The sequence below is a fragment of the Haemorhous mexicanus genome, chromosome 1 (assembly GCF_027477595.1).
Source record: "Haemorhous mexicanus isolate bHaeMex1 chromosome 1, bHaeMex1.pri, whole genome shotgun sequence".
NCBI classification, from domain to species: Eukaryota; Metazoa; Chordata; class Aves; order Passeriformes; family Fringillidae; genus Haemorhous; species Haemorhous mexicanus.
In genome coordinates this window covers 47659509-47684869 of record NC_082341.1, presented here as the reverse complement: position 1 = coordinate 47684869, position 25361 = coordinate 47659509, and the positions used below count along the sequence as shown (strand labels likewise).

At 39.0% G+C, this 25361-nt stretch overlaps 1 protein-coding gene across 5 annotated transcripts in view; it reads left to right on the top strand.

Annotated features, from left to right (window-relative positions):
* The window catches only part of ELMO1 (engulfment and cell motility 1), a 303565-nt gene that overhangs the window by 95919 nt on the left and 182285 nt on the right, over positions 1-25361 (top strand). For all 5 annotated transcript variants that reach the window (XM_059848786.1, XM_059848795.1, XM_059848803.1 and 2 more), the window contains 7 exons: positions 1364-1399; positions 9554-9653; positions 16318-16469; positions 17353-17431; positions 21141-21191; positions 22619-22741; positions 24057-24188. In XM_059848786.1, the coding sequence (XP_059704769.1) occupies positions 1364-1399; positions 9554-9653; positions 16318-16469; positions 17353-17431; positions 21141-21191; positions 22619-22741; positions 24057-24188 (673 nt within the window). The remainder of the gene's footprint in view (positions 1-1363; positions 1400-9553; positions 9654-16317; positions 16470-17352; positions 17432-21140; positions 21192-22618; positions 22742-24056; positions 24189-25361) is intronic.

Sequence of the window (25361 nt, the reverse complement as noted above, 5' to 3'; positions counted from 1 at the left end):
TCTCCGTGTTTTAGCAGAATCTGGCACAGCATGGAAGCACTTAGTTTGCAGAAGCACAGGAGTGACATTCTGCTGAAACTTGAATCTCCTACTATGGAAACTGTTTTGAATTTTACTGCTCATAAAAGCGTGCTGGGGGTATTTTCCCCTACTTGTTAAGTCTTTCTCATTATCAGGATGTTTTTTGTTTACTTGTTATTACTGGCTACACAGATAGATGTTGTAGCATAAAAGAACCAAGGGCATGAAATCCAAGGAGAAAATCTTGTCACTTCTCTGATTTGAGTTAGGCTGTAGCCCAGTCTGTACTTGGATACAGGGTAAACTGTGGCAGCACTATCTTCAGGCATGAGTATTGCAGCTCATAGCTGGCAGAGGACTTCAGTCCACTGTTCCTGTGGTTTGTCCACTGACATTCACACAAGCCAGCCCAAAAGCTGCCCTCCCTGAGACTGGTTCCTCTTGAAAAGCTGGGAGGAATTACTGCTTTACCAAAAGGGAAAAAAGCCCAAAAACTGTATCTGCATTCTGGGAGAGAATTAGAGAATTGAATCAGTGATTGGAGAGCTTGTAGTCCTAGAGCTCTTCTGAGCTGAATGACACTGCTGCACAGCTTGCTGTGAGGGAAAGTGCAAAAGGGAAGACCTGGGGGGAAGGTGCAGAAAGGAAAGAGGGACCTCTTTTTTGGGACCTCTCCTTTTTAGCACTAGTCTGCCCAGTATGGAACTGCAGTCCAGCCTCTGAGATAAAACTGTGAAATAGATTTAGGAGGTGCAAGAAATGGTTAAGTAAGAAATGGATTGTTGTGGTTTTTTTTTTTTTTTTTTTTAAATTTCTTTCTAGCTCCTTTATTTTTTATATGTTTAAGTGGTGTTTTAAAAAGCGGGTATCTATCTTTGGTGCCATTTTTACCATTTACCATCGTAGCTACACAAATTCCAACAATACTGATGACTCTGAAATCAGTATTAGTGGTGGAGACTACAAGCAAATAAAAGAGGTCTCCAGGCAATGGGTTGCATGTCATTGAAACAGTACAGAACATGCTTAAGGTGTGAACCTTGATTGTTTTGTATCAAAGGTTTTTTGCACAAATATTTTACTAAATTAGAATGTCTAGATATGTTTTTTTCCTAACAGAAGTTAACACAAGTATTCTGAATAAATACTTGAAATTGATTTGGAGTGTTCATTACCAGTTACTGAACTGCTTCTGTTCACAGCAAATTGTTATCAATTTACTGCCTGTTATTGTATGCATGTCTGTGAACTTTATGGCTCAAGTACAGGGGGGTTGTATGCAGTAAATAGAGTACAGATGTTTTAAAGTGTTTTTCCTCACCTGCAAGTTTTAATTTTGCAGACGATATCAGAAACTGCAGAAGATAATGAAGCCCTGGTAAGAACTTGATTAGATCATCACCTTGCATTCTACCTTTTCTTTTGCATGACTGAGTTCAGGCCCTTGTGCTAATCTTTATATGTAAATACAGCTGTGCATATGCATCAGCAAGTCTTCAATCTTCTCTGTTTTCTGCTCTTTGATGCCTGTTAGAATTTTCTGATGAAGCCTTTTTTTTCCTTTGCCTATGGAATGAGTGCTTTATTTCTGTAACTTCAGCAGGGGTTTTTACTATTTCTGAAGTAAAGCTTTTGTTTTCTTTTCTTTTCTAATTTCAGTAAAAAAAATAATTTTCCCACCTTTCCCAATTCGCCTCTTGAATTTCATTGGCTTATGTGATTGATGGATGGCAATTTTAATGGTCAGCGTTAGTGAAATGAAAAGTAAGGTCATTGTCCCAGTTAGGAATTCCTATTATTTGCTGGTCCCAGGTAATGCTAGTTGGTGCAGATAGCTGTATAAAGGAAAACTGTAAAATAGTAAATGGGCTCATATCAGAATTTCCCAGCCTGTTTCCCTGATGATTTTGAACAGAATGCTTCTGTTTGCTCAGGGTTAAGCACAGGCTTTGATAAATTTGAATCCCAAGAGGTGTTGTAATATCTTGACTGCCTTGCAAATTTGACATGTCAAGTATAGCTAAAACCCAAGGAAGCAAGAGAATAATCAATTAAACATATGTCTGTCATTCTGAGAGCTTGATGTGATTTATCATGCAGGAAATGCAGCTCCCCATCCAAACCTGTGCTAAATCATACTTTCACAAATCTGCTGTAAACCAAGTTCCAAAAAATTTATTTTTAAATCATTGCCTAATAAATAAATTATACAGTAAGAATAAATTTGGCAGGAAATTTAAATCCTCTGCTAACTTCAGTTTCTTAACCCAATATAAAGAAACTTGTTTCATCATAGAAAAGTTTGGATTTTGAGGAAAATTTTTAAAGTGCCATGAAGCTTGGCAGCATCACCTTGACAGCATGACCTGAAGGCTCTGCTGCTGTTCAGCAGGACTGTGAAAGGCTGAACAATTGGGTAGAAAGAAATCTAATGAGGCTCAAGTAAGTAAAGTGTGTGGTCCTGCACCTGGGGAGGAATAACCCCAAGCACCAGTACATGTTGGGGAGTGACCAAGTAGAGAGCAGCTCTGGAGCGAAGGATCTGGGAGTCCTGGAGGATGACAACTTGACCATAAGCTGGCAGTGCCCTTGGGGCCAGGAGGGCCAGTGATATCCTAAGACTGAGGCCAGCAGGTCAAGGGAGGTGGTCCTCCCCCTCTACTCTGCTCTAGTAAAGCCACATCTGCAGTGCTGTGTCCAGGTCTGCCCTCCTCAGTACCAGAAAGGCATGGAGCTCCTGGGACAGGTCCACTGGAAGGCTGCAAAGATAATTAGGGCTCTGGAGCATCTCTCTTAAGAGGAGAGACTGCAGAAGCTGGGCCTGTTTAGTGTGAAGAAGACTGAGAGGGGATCTCATCAATGCAGATAAATACCTCAAAGGCAGGTGCCAAGAGGATGGTGCCAGACTCTTTCCCATGGTTCCCAGCAACAGGACAAGAAGCAATGGCTGTGAACTAAAACACAAGAAGTTCACCTCAACACGATTAAGAACTCCTTTACATTGAGGGCAGCAGAACACTGAACAGCTGCTCAGGGAGTTCATGGAGTGTCCCTCTCTGGAGACATTCCAACCCCACCTGGATATGTTCCTGAGTAACCTGCTCCAGGTGACCCTGCCTTGGCAGGTTGGACCAGATGATTTTCATACATACCTTCCAACCCTAAAAATTCTGTGATTCTGTGATCACCCCTGCTGAGGCAAGGGATCTCCTGTCCTTTTAGATGGCATTTCCTCACTGCTGTGAACATAGTTCTTTGTGGAAGAATAGTTATAGTCTTTCAGCACCTCTCTGTTTCCAAACTCTATTACAGTTTAGACTTCTATGGATCAAGTTTGTCCTCAGGACAGAACTGAAATACTGACTTACAGTTGCATTGGACCCTTGTTTTAGGGCCTGATCTGACTGATGACCTGAATTATTTTTTTTACACAGTTTAGCTTTGTTTACTCATGAGAACAAGGTTTTTCCCACGTGATCCTTATTAAGATGCTTATTAAGAGGATCCTTATTGGTCAATGTAGATGTATCACATCAGTGAATACAGTAGTAAAGTACGTGTTTGTGACTAAAGTTTATTCTAACTTTGGGAGGTAAATCCTGCCAATAGAAACTTCAGCTTACATGGAGGTACTCAGATTTTAATATTTTGATTTCCAGAAGTAGTATGTAAGATAATACAATTAAGTAACACAAATTATTGAATCTGGGACTTGTACTGAAGAAGATACCAGAACCATTGTTTAGGATGTGAAACCAATAGTTCTGGAAGCTGGCTTGCTCATATGTTTTGAAGGTAAAGTGTTTACAGTAGTGTTCTATGAGTATAGGTATCCAACATCCTGACTGTTTTTCCCCCATGTATTTGTGGGAAAAGATCTAGTGAAATAAGAATGATAAAATACCTCACAGAACTTGATATCATGAGCTAAACTAAAACACTTCTCAGCATCCACTTCCTGTCTTCTTGACTAAAGACCCTTAAAGGAACCAAATGCTAATTAAAAAAAAAAAGTTATTTTGTATGTACAGGATGACATGATAAATTTTTTAAAATTCCATGAAACAGCTCTATTAATTGACTTCTGCATTGCAGTGCTAAATTGTAGTTCAAACCAAACTGATTGGAGAGTGGTGTTTTTCCAGCATAGTGATGCCTGAGCTTTTAGGAAAAGTAGTCCATTTGAGGAAATTGCCATGAAATGAACAAAAACAGGAATTTAAAAAATGGGGAATAAGGGAAAAAGGTAATTCTAATCACATCTTCAGTGTGTAATAGTTCCTCTGGGCTAGTTTCCCATGCTTAATGTACCTTTAAGTGGATTTAGTCATATTCCATAGTAAGTGTATCTGCACTTGGATTTATTCAAGAATATTTACAATTATGTTTAAAATTCACACCTTGTTTTTCTTTAATGAAATTTAATTTTCAGACATAGTGAAACCCTGTTACTAGGGTTACAGAGCTATTTCTTGTTCTTGGAATGCAAGGGATTTGAAATCAGTAAGGCTGACCCCTTTTAATGATGCAGTGAAACTGTACCACAAAGAAATATTTTGGTAGTGCTTAGCCAGCACAATGAAAAAGAAAAAAATCTGTGTTAATTGCTGTGTAGCAGTTAAGTGTATTTTCTGTAATCATCTAGAAAAATAGGGGCAGCTACTACACAGATTGGTCCATCATTTTCATCTGTACTATGTACCAAGTAGGTGTGATTTGCTCCTGCTTTGATTTTGCAGTGGCTTAGTTTTACCCTTGGAAAGGTTGCTTGAAGAAACAGGGCAGTGTAGAAGCAGTGAAGAGGAGCCATAGCAATATAAAGTTCACACTGTGCTGGCAAAGCATCCTGCTACATCATCAGTCTTCGTTTTAGACTTAGATTCAGGCCCCCATGGCTTTTCCAGAGCTCTTGTCTTCTGATGATTAGGTATATTCTGTTCCCCTGTTTAAATTTATTCATGGCCATTTATCCTTGACGGCTCCAATTTAAAAAGCTGTTCTTACTCTTTGATGTTGACCTCAGTGATGTCAGGCATTTCAGCTGCCCAGTATTAGGTTGTGAGCCCAGATAAGGGACTTAGTTAACCACTCCTGCATTTAGCAGTAGGCTGCCACTCTCCTGTTACCTCCTGCCCAATTAAATTGTTTCTTCCCTTGCAAAATTAGAGCTCAGCTTTGGTTCTGTTTTGCCCATGAAAGTGGTTTGTGTAAAGATGTGCATTCTTTGGCTTCTAGTCCCAGTGGGCTGGTGGCTCTGTTGCTGGTTGCAACAGAGAAGAAACAATTAATTTCCAGATTCCACTACGCAAAGGTATTTTTCATATAAAACATGAGCTTGGTAAAAGCTTGTGTTCCTTTGTTTGTTACCTGATGACAGTTGAGCCTGACTAATTATTTTGATTTACATAATCATTTGAGCAGCCAAATGTTTTTCCCTCTGTAACAGTGATAAAATGTGCATTTTTTTATGTCTGTTGAACATGGACTGAGATTTTTAAAATTTCTTTTTTAAAAACATCTAGGGGATTTGGGTGCTAAACTGCCATTAATTTATTTCAAAAATCCAAGTTGCTCTAGGCATCTTTCAAAATAGGCACACAGGATAAAAAGATGGTTTAGCCTGTAGAAATTATACTAGGGAGGCATGTGAGAGACAGGTGTGGTAATCAGGATCACAGGCACATTCCTACCATTTTTATTTTCAGGGAAAAAAAACTAGTATCAGAATATGTGGGATGGTTTGGGTTTGGTTTTTTTTCCTTCACAGTTTATTAAGGTAAGAATACAGAGAATTCTTAGGAATTTAAATTAACAGGTTTGACCTGGTATTTCTCTAAAGCCTAGAGGTGCAGAAAGCAGCTGTTGCCTTAATCTTCAGGCAGGTTTGTCAGAGAGGTTGAGGACCCACAGGCTGTATTAGAGCATGGCCATCCACTGGAATAGCTCGTGCTGGGACAGCTGATGGCATTGCAAACCTCAGCTTTCTGCTGCTTAGCAGGCTTTTGCCAGGACCTGCTGTGGGTGAGGAGATGCTTCATGTCCAGCTCTCTAATGGGGGTTAGAAGAGGGGAGTCAGCAAAGAACAGTGAAATTTCATCCCTTGTTCCAGTGTAAGGCAGCCAAGAGCCAGAGCAACATTCAGGAGGGCTTGTAGAAGTAGCTTGCCTGAGACCAAAGGTTGTTAAGCTGTCAGCGTTAATGAGATATGAAATTGCAATTACACAGTGCATCTTTCTGATAATTTTTCCCCTCTTGCTACATTAAAAAGCATCTTAATTAGGAATTGTCCTCAAACTATTGAGTAATTTAGCCAGAGCAGTAAGGATTTGATAGTTACAGAGCTGTTGTGCCTTGTGCTGTGGATTATTCTAAAATTATTTTATGAAGAAAGAGGCCCCATTATTTTTTTGACTTTTGTATGATCAAAACCCTTACAGAGGCTTTGAATTAAACAGCTCCTACATTTTTTTTAAAAAGATTGCTAATTTTATAAACCAGCTTTGATTACCTCGAAATTTCTAGCCTCTGTCTCTGCTCTTAATAGTGTGAGTGTGTCTGCGTGTGTGTGTTTTGAAGAGAATTACTTGAAAGTCTATTTCTACCTATCCGCTTGTGTTTAACCACTTAACAATGAATCAACACCCTTCCCCTCCCCCTGCAGATGCTTTAATCCTTATCTTGCCCTCGTTACCCTGCAGATTGCTTTCATCTTTAGCTCTGCTGCTCCTAATGCTTATCCCTTAAGCCTGGCTTTTGACTTTTGCAATGGCACTTAGTGTATCTGTGCGTGGGCAGGTGCATATGTACAGCCACATATTTTAGAAGGAAATTGTGTGTGTGTGTGTGTGTGTGTGGTGCTACCTAATAAGAGAGCTGAAGTATTTCTTGCTGCTTGATTAGTCCCAGTGTTGCACTTCTTCAGTCATTAATTATTTGAAGCAGAGTCACCGGAGTGACATCTGATGAGGTGTCTGAACATTTAAGTTGAAAAGTACTTTCACCTTCTGGATCCCAAATGGTTGTATCACTGTCAGACCTGCTAAAACTAGGTTAATACAATCAAACTAGAATTGTCAGCTCCATTAGCCTGGTTTACTCCCCAGAGCTGTGGAAGAGCATGGATTAATCAGTATTAATCTGGTAGGATTGATCAATAATTTTGATGAAAAGACTTAATGAGACTGGTGAATTCAGGTTAGTTTGATCCCTTTACATTCCAGCCACTGCTGTTCTGATGATGCATATCCATGCACAAGTTTAATGTAGTTTAAGTAAGCCCTCTAAACTTTACCTTTTCTTGATAGGGATTAGTTTTCATGTACAATTTGTTTATTGAAGAGCAATCATATACTAAATACAGATTAACTGACAAAATTTTAAAACAATAGATGTGAAAATTTATCTCTGCCAGATTATGTGCTTAATTTAACACTGGGAGAGATTTTTGACTACTTATTAACCTATATGGCCTACCTTTTAAATTAAATATTTGAAACTTATTCAGATTTAAATAATAATAATAATATTAATATTTATAATATTAGTATTCCTTGTATTTGTAGAAGTATTCTGTCATGAAGATGCATTAGGATATGCTGCAAGCTTTTAGAAGAAAGCCTTTCCTGAGGTTGCTGTTTTATTTGTGCGTTCATAAATAACTATATTATGCAAAAGGAATTAATTGGGGAATGTGACAGGACCAGAGCTGATTAAATTTCCTTCAGAGTCTTATTGTCATCTTAATATGAAATCCTTGGTTATTTGGAATGCTAATGATGACATTTTAAGTCTAATGTGGTTCTTAAATGATTTGCAATATTAAAGAAACCCCAAACAAACAAACCAGCTACAACAAGAAAAAAAGGCAACAGAGCATTCTCTGCCTCTCAAAACAAAACCCAGAACTTCTAGACCATTTGTTTGCTGAAGAAAGTATTCCCTGCCAAGTTACAGTGGATTTTTAGAGACATAATTTTTCTTGTTTGCTCTTTAGTGTAGGTTTTTCATTTTGTCATAATGAACAGTAATCAGAGCCACTGTGCATACCTGTATTTACTGAAGGGAAAGGTGTTTTGGTGTTTTTTAGGTTTTACTCACAAGATGTCAGGAATGGCAGGTGTATTTTTGGTGGAGGGAATCTCAGGAGTTTTGGCAAAATGCCCTTTCTTAAATGAAGAGGCCATTAAAGGTTGCATCTTGCCATCAGATATCCCTAAAAGGCAGATTAAACCAAATCCAGCTACTGGAGTTGCTGCATTGAAGCCGATTTGTCTGCCTTATTTTTCTGCACTGCTGTAAATGTCTTCCATCTGAGTCGATGTTCACTTTTTTTGTGTTGGGTTCATGCAGGACAGTAAGATAAACCACAGATCAAAGAACACCAATTAATTACATTGATTAACTGTGGCTGTACTATTGGACTCAGGTTTTCAACATGCTAAGTTTTGCAGTTCCAATCTGACAGAGGTTTTTTTCCAATTCTATCCTTTTATTAGGTGTAAGCTGCTGTATTAAAATCACTGGGACTTTTCATGCTGTTTGATTGTATAATTTTGCTTTTTAATGGTTTGCTGGCAGAGTACCTTGCAGGCAGTTTGACATGCCCTGGAAGGTAATTCCCTTTCAGGATCTCTGCACTGCTGTTTGTACTGAGTAGTTACTTCATGGAAGGGCTTCACTGAAATCCTTGTGGCTGCTGACTGTTTGGTGCCCTGACTATGTATAGAAATGAAGCTAATCTTTAAAAGTTGTGGTTTAACATGAAGAATTCCTGTGCATCTAGTCATATTATCCCTGATGAGTTTAAACTCATTTTGAATTTACTTGAGTTCATACAAAGATGTGTTAAATTTCAAATTTACAGGGGTGAAATGCAGGGTAGTGGCCTGCAAAACCTAAATAATTTGAACTGCATGCTTTGCAATTTGGTTGCTCGTAGATAGAGTAAAAGAGATGCATCTCCAGGTTTAAAGAAAGAAGCAAGGCATTAACTGTTAGAAGGCTGCTGTTCAAGATATATAATCTTTTCTGGTACATTTTTAAAATATATTTGCTTTGTTGTAAGAGAAAGAATAAACAATGCTCTAACTTTCCACCAATTTGCTTGATGCAGAGGTATCAAAATGTGACACCTCTACATGGCCTTCAATTTAAGGAGGATTTCATAAGTGCTAAGGAAAACATTCACTTCTTTTCTCTGTTAGATCTAAATCTCTGAATTTATGACAGAAGTTTAATTTGGACTAACTGATTTTTTTTGGGGGGGGGCGGTTTTTGAGCATTGCATGCAGTGTTCTCCTAGGGTTTACTACTTCTCTTACAACTGCTTTTCTCCAGTTGACTATTCTTGTTATCCATGCTAAATTGTTTTAGAGACCACCTATGGCATGGCCTCTCTTGCTCTTCTGCTACCTCTTAGTCCATAATTGGCTTCATTTTCCTGCCTTTCTGAAAGCTTCCTGCTGCTTTATTCCCTCAGTTGCTGCCCTGCTGCATTACTGGTAAATGTTGTCATGACTCCTGTCTCTTGCAGCTTTGGAGATATGTTGTCCTTTACACTGACTGCATTTGTTGAGCTGATGGATCATGGGATTGTATCGTGGGATACATTCTCTGTGGCATTCATTAAAAAGGTAAATTCGGAATCAATGCTATCTGTTCTGTATCAGTTTAAATATTTGAAGTGAGTTGTGATTGGGGTTTGTTTCTTTTTTTCCTTCTTTGTTTTTTTCCCAGGTACATTATTTAGGTCATTGGTCAAAAAAGGTACACGAAAATGGGATTAAAGTGCTGTTTCAAACTAGAAATGTTTGTACTGCAGAATCTGGTTTGACTCCTGTGGAAATCAGTTGGAGTGAATTGGAATCAACACAGTGTTAGGCTTGTTATATGAGAAATTGCTTATTCAATTACATTGTGACCTCCCTGTGCAGATAAAACACAGTTACAGCAAAAAGTTAGTATTTTGAGGTAATGTAAACTAAAATGAGTAATGCCATATTTCTAGGAAAAAACCCCAGCACTGAAATGTTTTCTCTGGGGTACTGGAAGAAGAGAAATGAGTAAGTTTACAATTTGAAATTAGGATGATATCTGGGTTAATTAAGCTGAACTTTGCCCCTCTGAATCTTGCAGTTGAGGTATGTGGTTTTGAAACAGGTCTGCTCATGATTTGCAACATATTCTTCTTTACTTACATGTCAGAGATGCACAAAAGCAGCAGAAACATGGTAGTACTTTTTAGGTACAGACATTTACAAGACTTGAGAAAAAGATTTTGTTACTGATTCAACACTTTTCATTTACTGGGGAAGAAAAACCCCAAAACCATATAATTCTTCTTTACAAAGAATTTTCAAACCTGATTGAATTTATCATAATTTAAGGTGTATTTGAACAGGTTCAAAAGATATCAGTTTCTTCACTAAAATAATATCAGAAGCAGTAATTAAATGAATATAACCTGTGGCAAAGAAAACTTCATTTTAGCAGAGTGTGTCAGAGCAAGGGCTTTAAATTTTGTTAGAAAATTGCTACCATCAAAGGAAAGCAGAAATTTACTTTTGTTGCCAAAAGTGAAAGAAGGATCAACTAGGGAAAAAAGCATTAGATACTTTAGATACTAAACCTCAGTTTTGGTCATAAGAAAAGAAAATAGTGTAACTGATCTGAGTTTTGGTCTGGTTTTTAAATTTCTTTTCCAATTTCACAGTACAGGTAGGTTGTGATGACAATTGTTACCTTCTAATGGCAAAGAAAATTCTACAACTGTTTTTAACTGACTGCAGGAGACACAAAGTCCAGAATACCTTGCTTTCTAGGGGATCCTACTATGGAACCTATGAAGAAACTCGCTAAAGTTAGTTTAGAGCATTTACTTTGTTATTGGCTCAAAACAAATGTCTTTGTCCAACTTTTGCCCTGTGGACTGTATTGTAACAATAGGAGGAATTGTTGTGTTCTCCTTGTTAATGGCTCATCTCTTCTGCCGAGCACTTCTATAGGTTTCCCTGGATAATGACCCAATTAAAAAAAACAACCAAACAAACAAAATAAAAACCAAGCAAAAAACACAAACAAAAGCATTTTCACCAAGTACCTATGTAAACCAAAACTGGCAGGTAAAACCAGAAGTGAAACTGTTGAGCAAGAAAGGGACCAAGGAGAATGATGGGGAATGTGGTGGGTCTAGTGCTGGCCAAATGCCACTTCATCTACTAGAATTATTTACTCATTTTCCGCTGTGAGATAAGAACTAGGAGGAGAGCAAAGAAGGCTCAAAGCTTGAAAGGGCATAAAGAAAACTTTATTAACAGAACTAAAAGAAAAAACAATAAGAATCAGAATAAAGCCTTCAGAACATTTCTCCTCCCCTCACACCCTCTTTTCTTTCCCACTGACAATGTAAAGAGACAAAATCTGTGGCTTTCAGACTGTTTATCACCTCTAGAATAGTCTTTCTTCAGTTCTCTTAGGGAGAGGAGTCTCTCTTGCTATGCTGTAGAGACTTCTCCACAAGGAGCAGTTCTCCTGTGGCTTCATTGTCACAGTGAATCAGCCACCTGGGAAAGGGAAATCTGTTTGCAGTGTGAAAGTCTCTCCCATGCTTTACAGCTTTCCCACAGCTGCTTCCATGGGCCATGGCAACTTATGAGGTGCTATTTTAAGGTTGAGCTGTTCTAGCATGAATGCAAAAGTTCTCTTAATCCATCTCTGGGAAGCAGATGTTTTCTTCTTCTCTTCCTGGGGCAAGGTCTCTTATCTCTTCATTCCTCTCTGTTCAAACTTCTCATGACATCACAGAGAATTAGAAGAGAAACAGAGGGACAGAGAATGTCAGGTTGAGGAAAGAGGCTCAGGAGTGTTCTCATCTGCATGCAGTTGGAAGCCAGAAGGGCAGAGCCCTCAGTGGTGCAGTGTGGGCATGGGACAAACTCAGCAGAGCACCTTTGAACCATGTCTCATCTCTGTGGCAGCAATCTACAATTTCATCTTCACTAGCTTCTCTGAAGTTGGCTTTTGACAGGCCACTTGAGGTCCTTGATGGGCTTGCTCAAGTGGCCTGTCGGGATGGATAAGGGAGTTGATAAGTTTCTGCTGAGGGGAAACTTGCAATCAAATGCTTCTGCCTTTTGAAGCTTCATGTTAAATGAAAGCTAAATTTGAATGGGTTGAATTAGTCTGAATTTTTCCTGGAATAGTTTTTTAAACTTAAAAATATAGAAGCTGAAGGAGACCCCAAGGGGAACCCGTCTGCTTCTAATGAATAGGGACTTGGTGTTGGATGCAGACTCTCTCCCATTATTTGGTTAGCTGAAGACTGCTATTCCAAGTGCAGCAATTAAGATTGTTGCTTTCAAGGAGTACTTTTTTCCTTATTTTAAGGGAAAATAGCATCATTTGGAAAAGCTTCCTTATGATATGCAAAGTTCTCTCAAGGCCTTTTTCTTGCTTATGATGATATATAGCTCATTTCCAGATTCCATAGCTGCCTAAAGGATTTGGATTCAAGTTCTTAGAAAAAGTCGCAATGATTGGTTATCAAAATTTTCCTGCTTCTGGCCAGGACAGGGTTAATTTTTGCAGCATCCAGGAGTGGGCATGGCTAGGACCCAGAGGGGTTATTCTATACCACCTCAGATCCTTTTCTGGGGGCAGGGGAAGGGGTTCCTTCTGGGTCGGGATAGTGTGGCAGGGGTTCAGGTATTCCAGGTTTCCACGTTGTGAGCATTGGCAGGTGAAGCGTTTATCTCTCTTGTGCCCTCTGTTATTGATAGTATTGCTGTTACTGTTCTTTTTCTTGCTTCATTGCTATTTACAGTAAATTGTTCTTATCTCAACCCATGATGTTTACCTTCAGTGCCTCCAATTCTCCTCAGGTCTGCCGCAGGAAGTACAGGGGAGTGAGTGAGTGAGTGATGCATTGTTTGGGGTGTTCAATGGGAGCACTAAACAGGGAAATAACATTCCTAAACCATGACAAAAATGCACTACACGAGTTTGGTACTTCCATCTTTAGTTCCTACAAGTAATGTTTGTAGTATTGTTTAAGATATTTTTATAAAATCTTTAAAAATTACCTAAATAATTGCTGATTCATAAGTGTATGATGCAGTCTTAATGCTGACATGTTGTTTACCTTCTAAAATATATTGTGCAGAAAACAGGGTGGCAGCCAGAGAAGTATTTCTGTATGTCACAACTGTCAGTTGTTTCTTCTGTAGTCAAGTGCAGCTCTCATTCCTTACTTAAAAATTATATGCACCCTTTAAAATTTTACTATGCACTAAATCTTAACAGAGACCACAACTTGGACAGATTTTTCTGTACATTTGCCTACACAGGATAGTGCAGGCAAATAACTAATGAACATGCATAATGAAAATCATATCTGTTTCTTTCACTGTTTTTTCCCCTATGTGTTCTTTTTCTGGTTCAGCTTTTAAATAATAATAATAATAATAGGTAGTAGTAGTAGTAGTAGTAGTCTATAAAAACTTTTTGTTTAACTTTTGTATTCTCTCTTTTACCTTAAGTGATGCTGAACCAGGAGGAGAACTCAGATGATGTAGTTCAGTTTGCTATAGGTTTTTCATCTACTCTCAGTTTACATATTTAGCTCCTATTTCAAAGGAGCATGAATGTGTAAATTCACGGTCTGATTTCCAATTTCCCTTGAAACTGAAAGGAAGTTAAGCTCCCAGACTCTTCTTTTGTATGTGGCTATATATGCAGATTTTAAGGTTGCAGGTGTTTTGTTGAAGAAATAATTTTATCCTTAATGAGACACACCCATGTGACAGGTTTTCACGTGGAAGTGCAAAGCCATCACATTGCTTCTTTCTGAAAAAGATGTAGTATTTTTCTGAGCTTGTATTATTTTAATAATCAGAATTTTTGATAAATGAATGCAGGATTATTTTTGGATGTTGAAAGCCCTCTCACTGTGTGATGCCTAATAAACAGAAAACAGCAAATAACACAGATTTGAACTCCTGTTGATTTCTGTTTCTTCTCAAGAAGGCCCTGGGTTTTTTTCCCACATCCGGAACTTCAAGTGCGGGAATAGAATTTCTTTTTAATGCATTTTTTGTTCTCCTTGGAACTTGCATGACTTATTTTTCAAGGTAGACAAGCCTATTATTTCTGGCCAGATTTCATGCTTCAGCAAGGTGGTTATGAATACACACAGCTTGACATGCAAGTTACTCAGCAGATGTTTTGCATCTATGTTCGGTGTGATATGTCTTTTTAAACACACAAGACAGCTTTATACCTTGTGTTTGTGTTGATGATTAAAAGATGTTATGGTCCAAGGTCAGGAGAATAAATGAGGCTAAGGCAGCCTTTCCTAGACGAAGGTTCCAGTCATCTATACTGTTACATTTCTGCAGGTCCCTAGCATGAAAGTGTTATATCCCAGTGAAGCATTAACTGCCACCCGAAGGAGCTGCTGCACCAGGAATAATTCATAAATGTCAGGGCTCCTAAAGAGGTGATAGAAATCTGGTAATTTGGGACACAGTCTGGACACATGGTTTTCCTCCTGCACAAGCAATCCATGGATGCCTGAAAACTGAGGTATCCAGGGGCACTTGGTTTAATGTGTGAGCAGTGCAGAGTTGCTGTGTCCATACACTGCCCCTGTTGTGGGACCTGTGGAGACCTGGCAGCTCTGGCTGCAATGCATCAAAACACATCTGGATTGCCACTAACAGAGGTGGGGTAGAACAGTGCTTTGGGCACAGATTGTTGCTCTAAAAAGCACACTGTGCTTTGTATACTGTTGTAAATATTATTCGGCTCAGGACTTGCTGGGAGAAGATACTGAGAGTCCAAAATAGAAAAAGGCTAATCGAGTTGCCTCTCTCCTGTTTTCCGTGCATTCATGGCTTGGTTATTTACAGAAAGTAAAGTAAATATATATTCTCAGAATTGAGTTTCATTTGGTGTAGAATGTTCCTGCTGTGGTAATGCAAACCAAGTAGCAGAGCAAAGAGCAAAAACCAAAAGTGCTGTAATAGATTAGAAAAAGAAAGAGGGACAGATTTTTCTTTCCTGTCTCCAGCCAAAGTTTTGCTCCTTCAGTGCTACTTAAAATGTCACAAGTGCAAAACAATACCATTGTCCATGTATCAACATTTTAATGTGAGTTTTACAGGCAGCGGGACAGCTTTGCCAAGCATAGGGCTGGCCTTTCCTCCTCCTAAGGGGAAACAATTCTTAGGTCTCAGCAAGCATCCAGAATTTGAAACAGTAGTTATGATCACAGTAGTGACTTCTAGCTGGAATACTGAAGAGATGTGTGAAATTTTCTGGGAGGAACATATCAGACTTGAGACAGGGCCACTGTAGTCTATTACTTGGCTGTAGAGAGCAAGTAACTGCGGTCACAGTGCACTTCAGTCTGTACTTCCTTGGGTACCTTTCATTTTGACTGTGCTGGTGTTGGTGTATTTGAAGAAAACCCCTGCAGTTCTCATTTTCTGCATCAGCAGAAGGCAGGTTTCTTCCCGGGAAGCTGGGTACATGGGCTGGGCAGCACGCTGGAGAATGCATGTTGCCAAATCTTACTGCACAGCTTTGTTGACTCTGCACATGTGTGTGCAGCTTGTCATTGCCACACTGCAAAATAGCAGAGGTCAAACTTGGTTTTAATTAATGTGTCATTTGCTTGTGGCAGCTTGCAGTAAAAGGGAAGGTTATTAATGAAAAGCTGGACTCTAGACAGAGTTATGGAACCAGTTGGTCATGATCATTAACAGAGTTTTAATTGGTAACCTGGAAAGAGCTTTCAGCATTATTGGTAACACTGAGCAGAAGAAAAAGGCATGTTTTTCTATATTGTTTTTTTCCACAAAGCTAGACTAAAAGTTTCTCTTTTGAAATATTTGCCTTAAGCCTAGATATTTTTAGCCTGTACAAATTTTTTCTGGTGAATATGAGAACTAGTTTCTTTTTTTTTTCCGAAGTTTTCGACACAAAAAATAGAATTGTTGAATTTTTTAATGCTGATTTATCATGTTTGTAATGTAATGATAAAGCATACATTTCAGTCATGTAAATATTGACAATAACCTTTGGTGACTTGTGCCAGCTGTAGACCCTGTGCCGCTGTGTTCTTTGATGGTATATGCTGTGCCTGGTTGATCATTTTCAGGTGTTCACTGATTACTGGCATGTGGACAAGACTACCTTTTATCCTATTGCCTCTCTGAACCATGCTGACGATTTTCTTTCTTACCTTTCCCTGTTTTCATGACAAGATGCAAATTCTCTGAATGATCGTGTTTGCAGATAGCAAGCTACGTGAACAAATTTGCCTCGGACATCTCCATCTTGCAACGGTCGCTGGCAATCCTGGAATCGATGGTGCTCAATAGCCATGACCTGTACCAGAAGGTAGCACAGGAGATCACAATTGGGCAGCTAATCCCACATCTGCAGGGGTGAGTGACTTTGACTACCGCTTGATATGGTGGATATTTTTTTCCCCTGAAAACAGCACAACATTTGGAGAAAAAAACAGTACTATAAAGACCAGCAACCTCCTTTATGATTCCTGCCTCCACTACAAGTGACTGCATAACTGGTAACAATATTTGTGGAGTTGCCTGGTCATTAGGTTTTCGGGGGTTTTTGATTCTGTTTTTTTTTTTTTGTTTGTTTGTTTTTCTATAAGCTACCTATGTAGTTGGAAGTGGGGAATGAAGAGAAGAGCACCCTGTGGTAATGAAATGCTTAATTTGCATACAGATGGGGCTGTTTTGTTTGCCAGACTCTGGGAAGTGTGTAAGACAAAAATTGCTCAACTTTTGCTGAATGTATACTTGAAAAGGGAAGGGCTTTTTCTTAAATGTGAAGTGCTTAAATGGATGGGAGCTGCTTCTTGTAGCATAGAGTAACTTACTGTGCATAGTTATGCTTGTCTCCCACCTGGGACATTTTCCATGCACCTGAATAGCTTCAATACCAGCAGGTTCATTTCCAGAAGCCCTTAGGGAAGATTCCTCTTCCTATCTCCAGCTGTTGTGCACCTGACAAAAACCAGTTATGAGACTCTTGCTATGATCAGTGCAGGGTCAATGGCAATTCAAGGAGTTGTCCATTCCACCTTTTTTGAATTCTGAGTCTCCCTTTGGGGCATCTTCTCTCTCTCAATAATGGAGAAAGCCAGGTCATGACCAACCTTGGTCACCTAACTTACGCGGGTAACATGAAGTGCAAACAGCTCCTCCACTTCTGCCTGCAGAAATGCAGCTGAAAGATCAATTTCTACAGCTCATGTGCATTTGTGTTCTTCTCTCACATCTACAACATTGTTCCAAACAGGACAGACCAAGAAATCCAGACGTACACCATTGCAGTAATAAATGCACTCTTCCTTAAAGCACCAGATGACAAGAGGCAGGTAAGTTGATGGGGGCTGTATACCTGCGCATCTGTAGGAGAAAAAGTGTTTCATATATTCATACCTGCAGTTGTCCCATCACACTTTTCCTGAACTTAATTCACACTGAAACAAGTTCTGTTTTTTCATGCTGAGATATAATTCATTTTAATGGAACTACCTCCATCTTCCGCCAGTATTAGGAGGGATTAAGCATTCTTCCACGCTTTTGTAGTTCCCTGTGACCTCATATGAACCATATTGACTGTGGCTGACTGTAGTATTTATTGTACTGAACTCTTTGCCAGCACAGCTTGTAAACCCAGGCTGTTTATTTGGTAGAATGTTTTCCCCCCAGATTTTTTATTAAGAAGTGTGTTTCTTTTGAAAACAAAAATATCTTGCTGTGTAAGCATTTCATGACTTTTGTAGTGTGCTATTTTAGTGCCAGGTATCAGGAAATATTTCAAGATTGCTACTTGATGTTAAATGGGGATGGAATGTGAGGTGTTATGAAATACCGAAGTTTGATCCATGTTTATAAAGTTACTAGCCTGTGTCAAAACAGATTTAGGCATTTATTTATTTAACATTTCTGTCACCAGGAACAGTGATGATAATTCTTGTGGTGACATACTGTTACTGTCCAGAACAAGTTCACTGAGGGTTGCTGATCAGTTCTGACAAGGACTTTCCTTATGTTTATTTACATTTTTAAATGCTGGTGACTGTTTAAACAAACATCAAAGCCCTAATGAGGGTTTTCCAGGGGGGTTTGGTTGGTATTTTTGGGTTTTGTTTCTTTTTCTAAAAATATTTTTGACATTACAAACAGGGAAAAGTAAACCCATGGTTTAATTAGCAAAAAAAGGCTTTTCCACTCCTCATCCCCTCTTTTTTCCTTTTTCATCCAATACTGGCAAGAAGGCACCTAATAACTAAAAATTAGAATAAAAACTTTTCTTTCCATTTTGGCATCTATATTTATAATAGATCCTTGAAAGAAACCAAAATATTTTGCTTTTTTGAATTTGTGAATAGTTGCCACTGTGTTTCTGTGAGAAGTATGACTTGTCATATTCGAAGGGGAGGAACAGTGTCAGATGTAGATAAGACTTTGGTATTAATCAGTGGGCATGTGTTCCTTGAATGACAGTACCGCAGTGTATTGCCAGCAAGCAAAACTGTATCTTGCCAACAGTGGAACCACCTAGTGAGGCTGGCAGTGAGCCAGACAGACTTCACCTGTAGTACCTGTTGCTGTGACACAAAACTGTTAGCCATGGAGTTTATGATCATCAGGAGATAATGATCTGCTTTGGCTTTGAAGGATAATAGCTCTGACACTTGCAGAAATTTTTCCTCAGCCTTTAATAACCCAGAATGTGCAGTCAGAATGTGTTCAGTTTCTCTTTATGTCTGTCTTGTGGTTAATTAGTAAACCATACAATAGAGAAGGTAGGTGTCCATTGCCTTCCAAATAGCATTAACAGATGGCACTTACTGAACTCTGTCTTTCTAAGACAGTGAACTGAGGTGATGAAGTCTCATGCAATTATCTGGTGATGGGCACTCAAAAGTTAATGTTCAGCACTCGCTACTTAATATTGTTAGAAGTGAGAAGCTGCACCAAAACTCATATGACTCTGGGAACTTTGGCACCCTCTCTGCTGCCGACTATACAGGCATGATGTGGATGGCTGCTCTGCAATTAAGGAAGGGATTTAAATTGGCACTGCTGCCTGAATTCTTTCCCCTCACTTTTCCCCCCTGCCTTTCTGTTTCTGTAATGCAAAACCCAAGAAGTCCAAGATTTTTCTTTTTAATGAGGTCTCCCTGGTTGCTTTGCTTGCTTTTCTTCTTCTGTCCCTGTCAAGGATCAAATCATCTACAGAAACCTAGGTTATTAATAAAAAAAGAAAATAAAAAGGTCTATTGGGAAAGAGCTGAGAGCTTGAGCATTGAAATGATACTATGAATGTTTGAAACACTTCTTTGGGATTTGTCTGCATTTTTTGCAGAGACGTTGCTATGGGAAATGAGATGGCAAATTTGGTCAGACAATTCTTGTTCTCATCAGCTAGGACAGCATTTATATTAGAAGAGGCAGCTTATTAGCTGCTAATATAGCCTTTTTGGAGACAAAGTTAATTTTGATGCAATATTGGTTTTTTGAGTGCTTGTTGCTTCAATCAATTTTAGTCCAGTGAAAAAACCCAGTATATTGATAACACCTTTTAAAATGATAGCTATAAGAAAGAAGTAACAATTTGATAGTCTTCTATAAAGTAATTAGAAGAGTTTCCTCTTTATTATTTTCTTTGAATTGAATGCAGAAATACCATCCTATTTTCTGTACCTGTTAATCTTTTGGCAGTGGTTACATAGTTTGACCAAATTCCAGCCAGTCTGTTCCAAGCAACATTGAAGTGTATCATATGCCTGGCACTCCCCCTACAGCTCAGCTGCACATTTCTGGAAGAGATGGAACCATCTATATCATCCATTCCTTTGCTGTTATGTGCAATTGAAACCTGTGCAACCAGAAAAGGCTTAAAACCTGAAGATGAGTTTCTCTTGTCTTTGGTCCCTTGTTTCTTCTTTATCAGTGCCATGTCCTGTTGCAGCACCCTTTACCTGGTACGAGGGAAAGAGTTCAACATCTCTAATTGCCTCTCATCTTAGAATAAGAATTATTTTCTTTTTCTTTTTCTGAGCAAGTTCTCACCTAACACTTGCTTTGTTTACACTGCTTCTGCAGGTGTGTCTTAGTCATCCATCCTTCGTATGTTCAATGTTACAGTCTCAGTTGTTACGTCTTATGGGGATTTTTTTTTTAATATATAAAAATGACTAACATTTATTCTACATTAGTCTTCAGCTCTCACAAAGTTCAGCAGGAATGCACTGCATGTGCAAGCATATCTCTCATTCACAAACACACATACACACCTTTCTATACTGATGGAAAACCTCATGGAACTTAAAAATAGGGCATGCTCTTGTAGGTATGGTTAAGATTAGACTCTTATGCTTCCTAAGTGTAAAATATTCCCTCCCATGCATTGTAGGACAGTTTGCAGCATGGACAGTTGGGATCAGCTGCTTAAGAGTTAAAAGAAAATCATATTCACCTCGACAGTGATTTCAGACAGGTCTAGAAAGACAAGTTAATTTAAAACAAAAGAGTGGAGCAATGTCAACATCGCTACTAAAATACAGGGGAGAATGATCATTTGTTATCATGAAACAGTACTGAGTTGTAGGCTGATTTATTGAATGGAAGTTAGAGCACTTGATTTTAAAACAGCTGAAATATCAAAGTAAATAAACATTTTATTTGACATCTTGTTCTAAAGCCCTGGCTGGCTTCCAGTCTGTGCTTTCTTCAGTACTGTTTAAGGGGTAAGGTTGTGCTTGAACAAGCATGTAAATACTCTCTTGTACTCACAGAGGTCTCTTCTGAAATCTTTCACCATGGGTTTTGGATCACCAAAGCCCTCAGCATGTGATGTACTTTTAACTATCTTGGTCTCTCTTCTCATGGTATTTTGACTTTGTGAACTTCAAATAATGCATACAATCCTAAAGCTAATATGCTGCTTCCTTTCAATCATAAGTAACAATGCAGAAATGTAAGTCCGTTTAAGCCAGTGTGTTTTTCTAGCTATGACATGAAAATACCTGCTTCTGGCTATTTTTTAAATTTTTTTTTTTTTTACCTTATCAGGAAATGGCAAACATTTTGGCACAGAAGCAGCTTCGTTCCATCATCTTAACTGTAAGTATATGGTTGTGAAAGTTACTGTTGAGTAGGAGAGAGAAAAGATGGAGTTCATAGGTCTTAATAAATTTTAATTGCCTTTGTATTTTGATATGTTTTTAAGCCTTGTAATATAGAAGACAAGGTTTGAATAGTGGTTGAATAGGTTCAAAACTGCTTTTTGGAAGGGTTATTTTCCAAGTCAGATATTGTGATGTCTTCATGAAAATACAGTATTAAATACCCCCTGTGTTTTTTGGTTCTTTTGATTATTCTGCCTTGATTGACACAATTCATCATTACTTGCACACAAGAAGAATGAATCAAAGCTAATAAAATAGTTAATGAATATAAAATCGAAGACCTGCATCTGCTATCATGAAAAAGCAGGGATTTTGCCTTTGATGTTTGAGTAGATTGCATCTTCAATGGAATGAGGGGAAACCATTCTCTGTAGTGAGTGTAAACGAACCAAACAACAAACAAACAACCCCTCACACTTTCTCACTTGCTATCATAATTTCACTGCATATAAAACCCCCAGAGTTTATTTCAGAAGGCCCATTTTTACACTGTTTGAGTTCTTTAAAAGTTTGGAACAATCATAAGGATAATTATTTATTTATTGCCATAAAATGCTCCAATGCCTTTTGGCAGACAGATTCTTTTATTCTCTGGAACTGTGCAACATCTGTTGACATATGCAGCTCCTATTTGATGACTCTTTCCTTATGTCCTTTGCTGTGTTTAGAGGCCTGGGTCCGTTTCCCATATAAAACTACTTGGTGTTTTTTGCACCCCAGGTATTTTTAAATTGTCCATCAGTTTTGTGTTTGCTTTTTGAATGGAATAATTCTGCATGTATAGGACATCATACACTAATGTATTTCTAAGCAGTATTCCTCATACAGATTGGAGTTGTCTAGTAGAGGCAGGATTGTGGTGTGATGCTGACTCCCTAATGAGCCCTGCTATTCTATTCACTGTATTCTCTGGCTGTGTTTGCAGCCTGAATACTTTTTTGCTCAGACAGCTACTCTCTTAAATATTTTCTTAATATATATAATCTCTTGAAAAAAACAAATAAAATACAGAGCTCTAAAGCTCTTGGGATGGAATTATTTTTTCTTTGAAGTGACTTCTCAGCACTGTTTTTTTTTAAATTCTACTTCTCAGTATATGCACAGACCCTATGTAGTGTAAACTCCTGTCTCCTTAAGTTATTTAAACAGTATCTGAATCAGTAGTCCTAGTCCTGGTTTTATTTTAAGGGGTGGGGGTGGGTTTTGTGTTTGAGGTTTTCTTGGCTTTTTGGGTTTGGTTTTTTTCATTTCTGAAGTACAGATACGCTATTGCATAGCAAGGACATACTTAGGAATGGAAACCCCTGACTGCACACACTGCAATTTTCTGATTCACCAAAGCCTGTCTCTCTTTCTTTGCAGCATGTTATCAGGGCACAGAGGGCCATCAATAATGAAATGGCACACCAGCTATATGTTCTCCAAGTACTTACCTTTAATCTTCTGGAAGACAGAATGATGACAAAAATGGATCCACAAGACCAAGTAAGCATCTGGCATGATCTGGTCTTAGCAGGAAGACGGCAACTCCTCATGTACCTAAAGCTCATGGAGGAAAAAAAAACACTTCCTAGGAACATTTACATAAGTCACTCATTTTCTCTGTCTGTGAAGTTGGGTTATGTATTTTGGTAGTAAGATGCATTAGGTATTTCATTACTTGTGCAAAAGTACAAAATGGCCAGGCAGTTCTTCTTATCATGAAGCTCCACAAACTGAATTTTCTGTCTTCCTGAGAAACTCTGAGCAGCTGTCCAGCATTTGTTCCTTTGCTCTTCTCCGAAGCACTAGGGGTGTATGGTCCTTCCTAAAAGTACTTCTGTAGAGCTAAATTAAATGTTGGCATGGAAACTATCTGGTATGCTAGAGTTGAAGTTAAATTGTGTAACAATAAACCCTGGTTTTGTTACTGGGAACCTATAAAGTATTTCATTTGTTTATTGCTCACTGTGGGCAGACATTGACTTTGATATTGTTCATTGTGCAAAAAGTGGCACTCCCCTAAGATATTCAAGAGATTTAAACATAGGGTCAATGAGCTGTAGGGATGATGTGTTTTGTTTCTTTAATTTTTGGGGCCTTCATTTAGGCCCTGTACAAGGAAGAACCTGATTTCATTTTTAAGCTGAAGTTATCTTAAGACTAGCTAATAGTTTAGAGAAGAGAAGGTGGGAGAGTGAGACAGTTGTAAACATAAGTAACATCATGCTGTAGGATTTTATGCTTCCTAAGTTTGACATGGAAAAGTTTGACTCTTGGGAATGTACATGCAGTAAATTAGTGCATATCTCCATAGAGAGTGACTAACACAGTGTTGTTAATATTGCTGGTAGTGTGGTTATCACTGTCTTGAGACATTTCCAGCTGCGGTAATTCCTCTCCTGCCTATTTCTGCAGTAGCAAAAATGGATAGTTACCAAAATGAATGCAGAGTGCTGAGTCATTTTGTGTTCATCCAGCAAGGTGCTTAATCACCAGCTTAATTTGAAGTGTGTGTGATCTCTTGGCTTCTGTGGTTAAAATTGTGTAGGCAGAGGCCTTGCTAGCATGGGTCCTGCTTCTGGAAGTCAAAACTTAAGTACCCCATGTGTGAATCTCATAAATGTGAGGACTTTTAAATGTGGGAACCACGAGGTCATTCTTGCTGACTGTCTCTCCAAGTATGAAGTAGGGAATTTAGACACAGAAGCTTTGGGCACTGTGCAGGAATACCGTGTTTTGAAACACCTTTTGTGGTATTGTGTAATTAAGTGAGAGATCAGTTGTTTTAACCAAATTTTTTAACCTTTTTTTGACATAGGCTCAGAGGGATATCATATTTGAACTCAGAAGAATTGCATTTGATGCCGAATCTGAACCTAACAACAGCAGTGGCAGCATGGAGAAACGGAAATCTATGTACACTCGAGACTATAAAAAACTTGGATTTATTGTGAGTATTTTTGTGTGATAGACCACTGAAAGTGGGTGCCTGCATCCATTATAGTACATCTTTTCATTAGTCTCTTCTCTTACTTGCTCTTCTGTCTATTTCCTAAAAGGGAATAACTTTCCTCCCCTTCCCCAGAAACCCTGCTAACTCCAAGTGACAGTTTAGCAGAAGCCAGGCTGATGGAATGAATGCTATAAATTCTTTACATGGGATAGGCAAGGAAGCAGAGGTAGTGGAGTAGCCCTGTATGTTAGAGAGTGTTTTGACTGCCCTGAGCTTGGTAATGGTGACAATAGGATTGAGTGTTTATGGGTAAAGACCAGGAAGAAGGTCAGTGAGGCAGATTTCATGGTGGGGGTCTGTTATAGGCCATCCAAACAGGATAAAGAAGCTGGGAAAATATTCCACAAACATCTGGGACAAGTCTCAAGATCTGTAACCCTTGTTCTCACAGGGCACTTTGAGTGTACCTTATGACAGCTGGAAATATGATACAGGAGAGAGGAAACATTCTAGGAGAATCCTGGAGTGTGTGGAGGATAATTGAGGCCAACTGTATGAGGTTAAGTAAAAGTGCTGGGTCCTGCAACCCCATACAATGATCCATACCTGGGGAAGTGTGTCTGGAAGGCTGCTCAGAGAAAAAGAACCTGGGTGTGTTGGCCAACAGCTGAGTGAACATGAGCCAGCATGTGCCCAGATGGTGAAGAAGGCCAATGGCATCCTGGCCTGTATCAGCAATAGTGTGGCCAGCAGGAGCAGGGCAGTGATTGTGCCCCTGTACTCAGCACTGGTGAGGCCACACCTCGAGTACTGTGTTCAGTAAGAAGGAGACTGAGGTGCTGGAATTTTTCCAGAGAAGGGTAACAAAGCGGGTGAAGGGTCTGGAGCACAAGGCTGGTGAGGAGCAGCTGAGGTAGCTGGGAGTGTTTAGCCTGGAGAAAAGCAGGCTCAAGAGAGACATCATTGCTCCCTACAACTCCCTAGAACTCCATGGAAGGAGTGTAGTGGCCCTGTAGGGGTCTGTCTCTTCTCCCAAATAGCGAGTTACAAGACAAGATAGTTTTAGACTGGATATTCCATAAAATTTTTTCTTGGAAAGGGATGTCAAGCATTGGAGCAGGCTGCCCAAGTGGTTGAGTCATGGACCCTGGAGGTATTTAAAAGATGTGT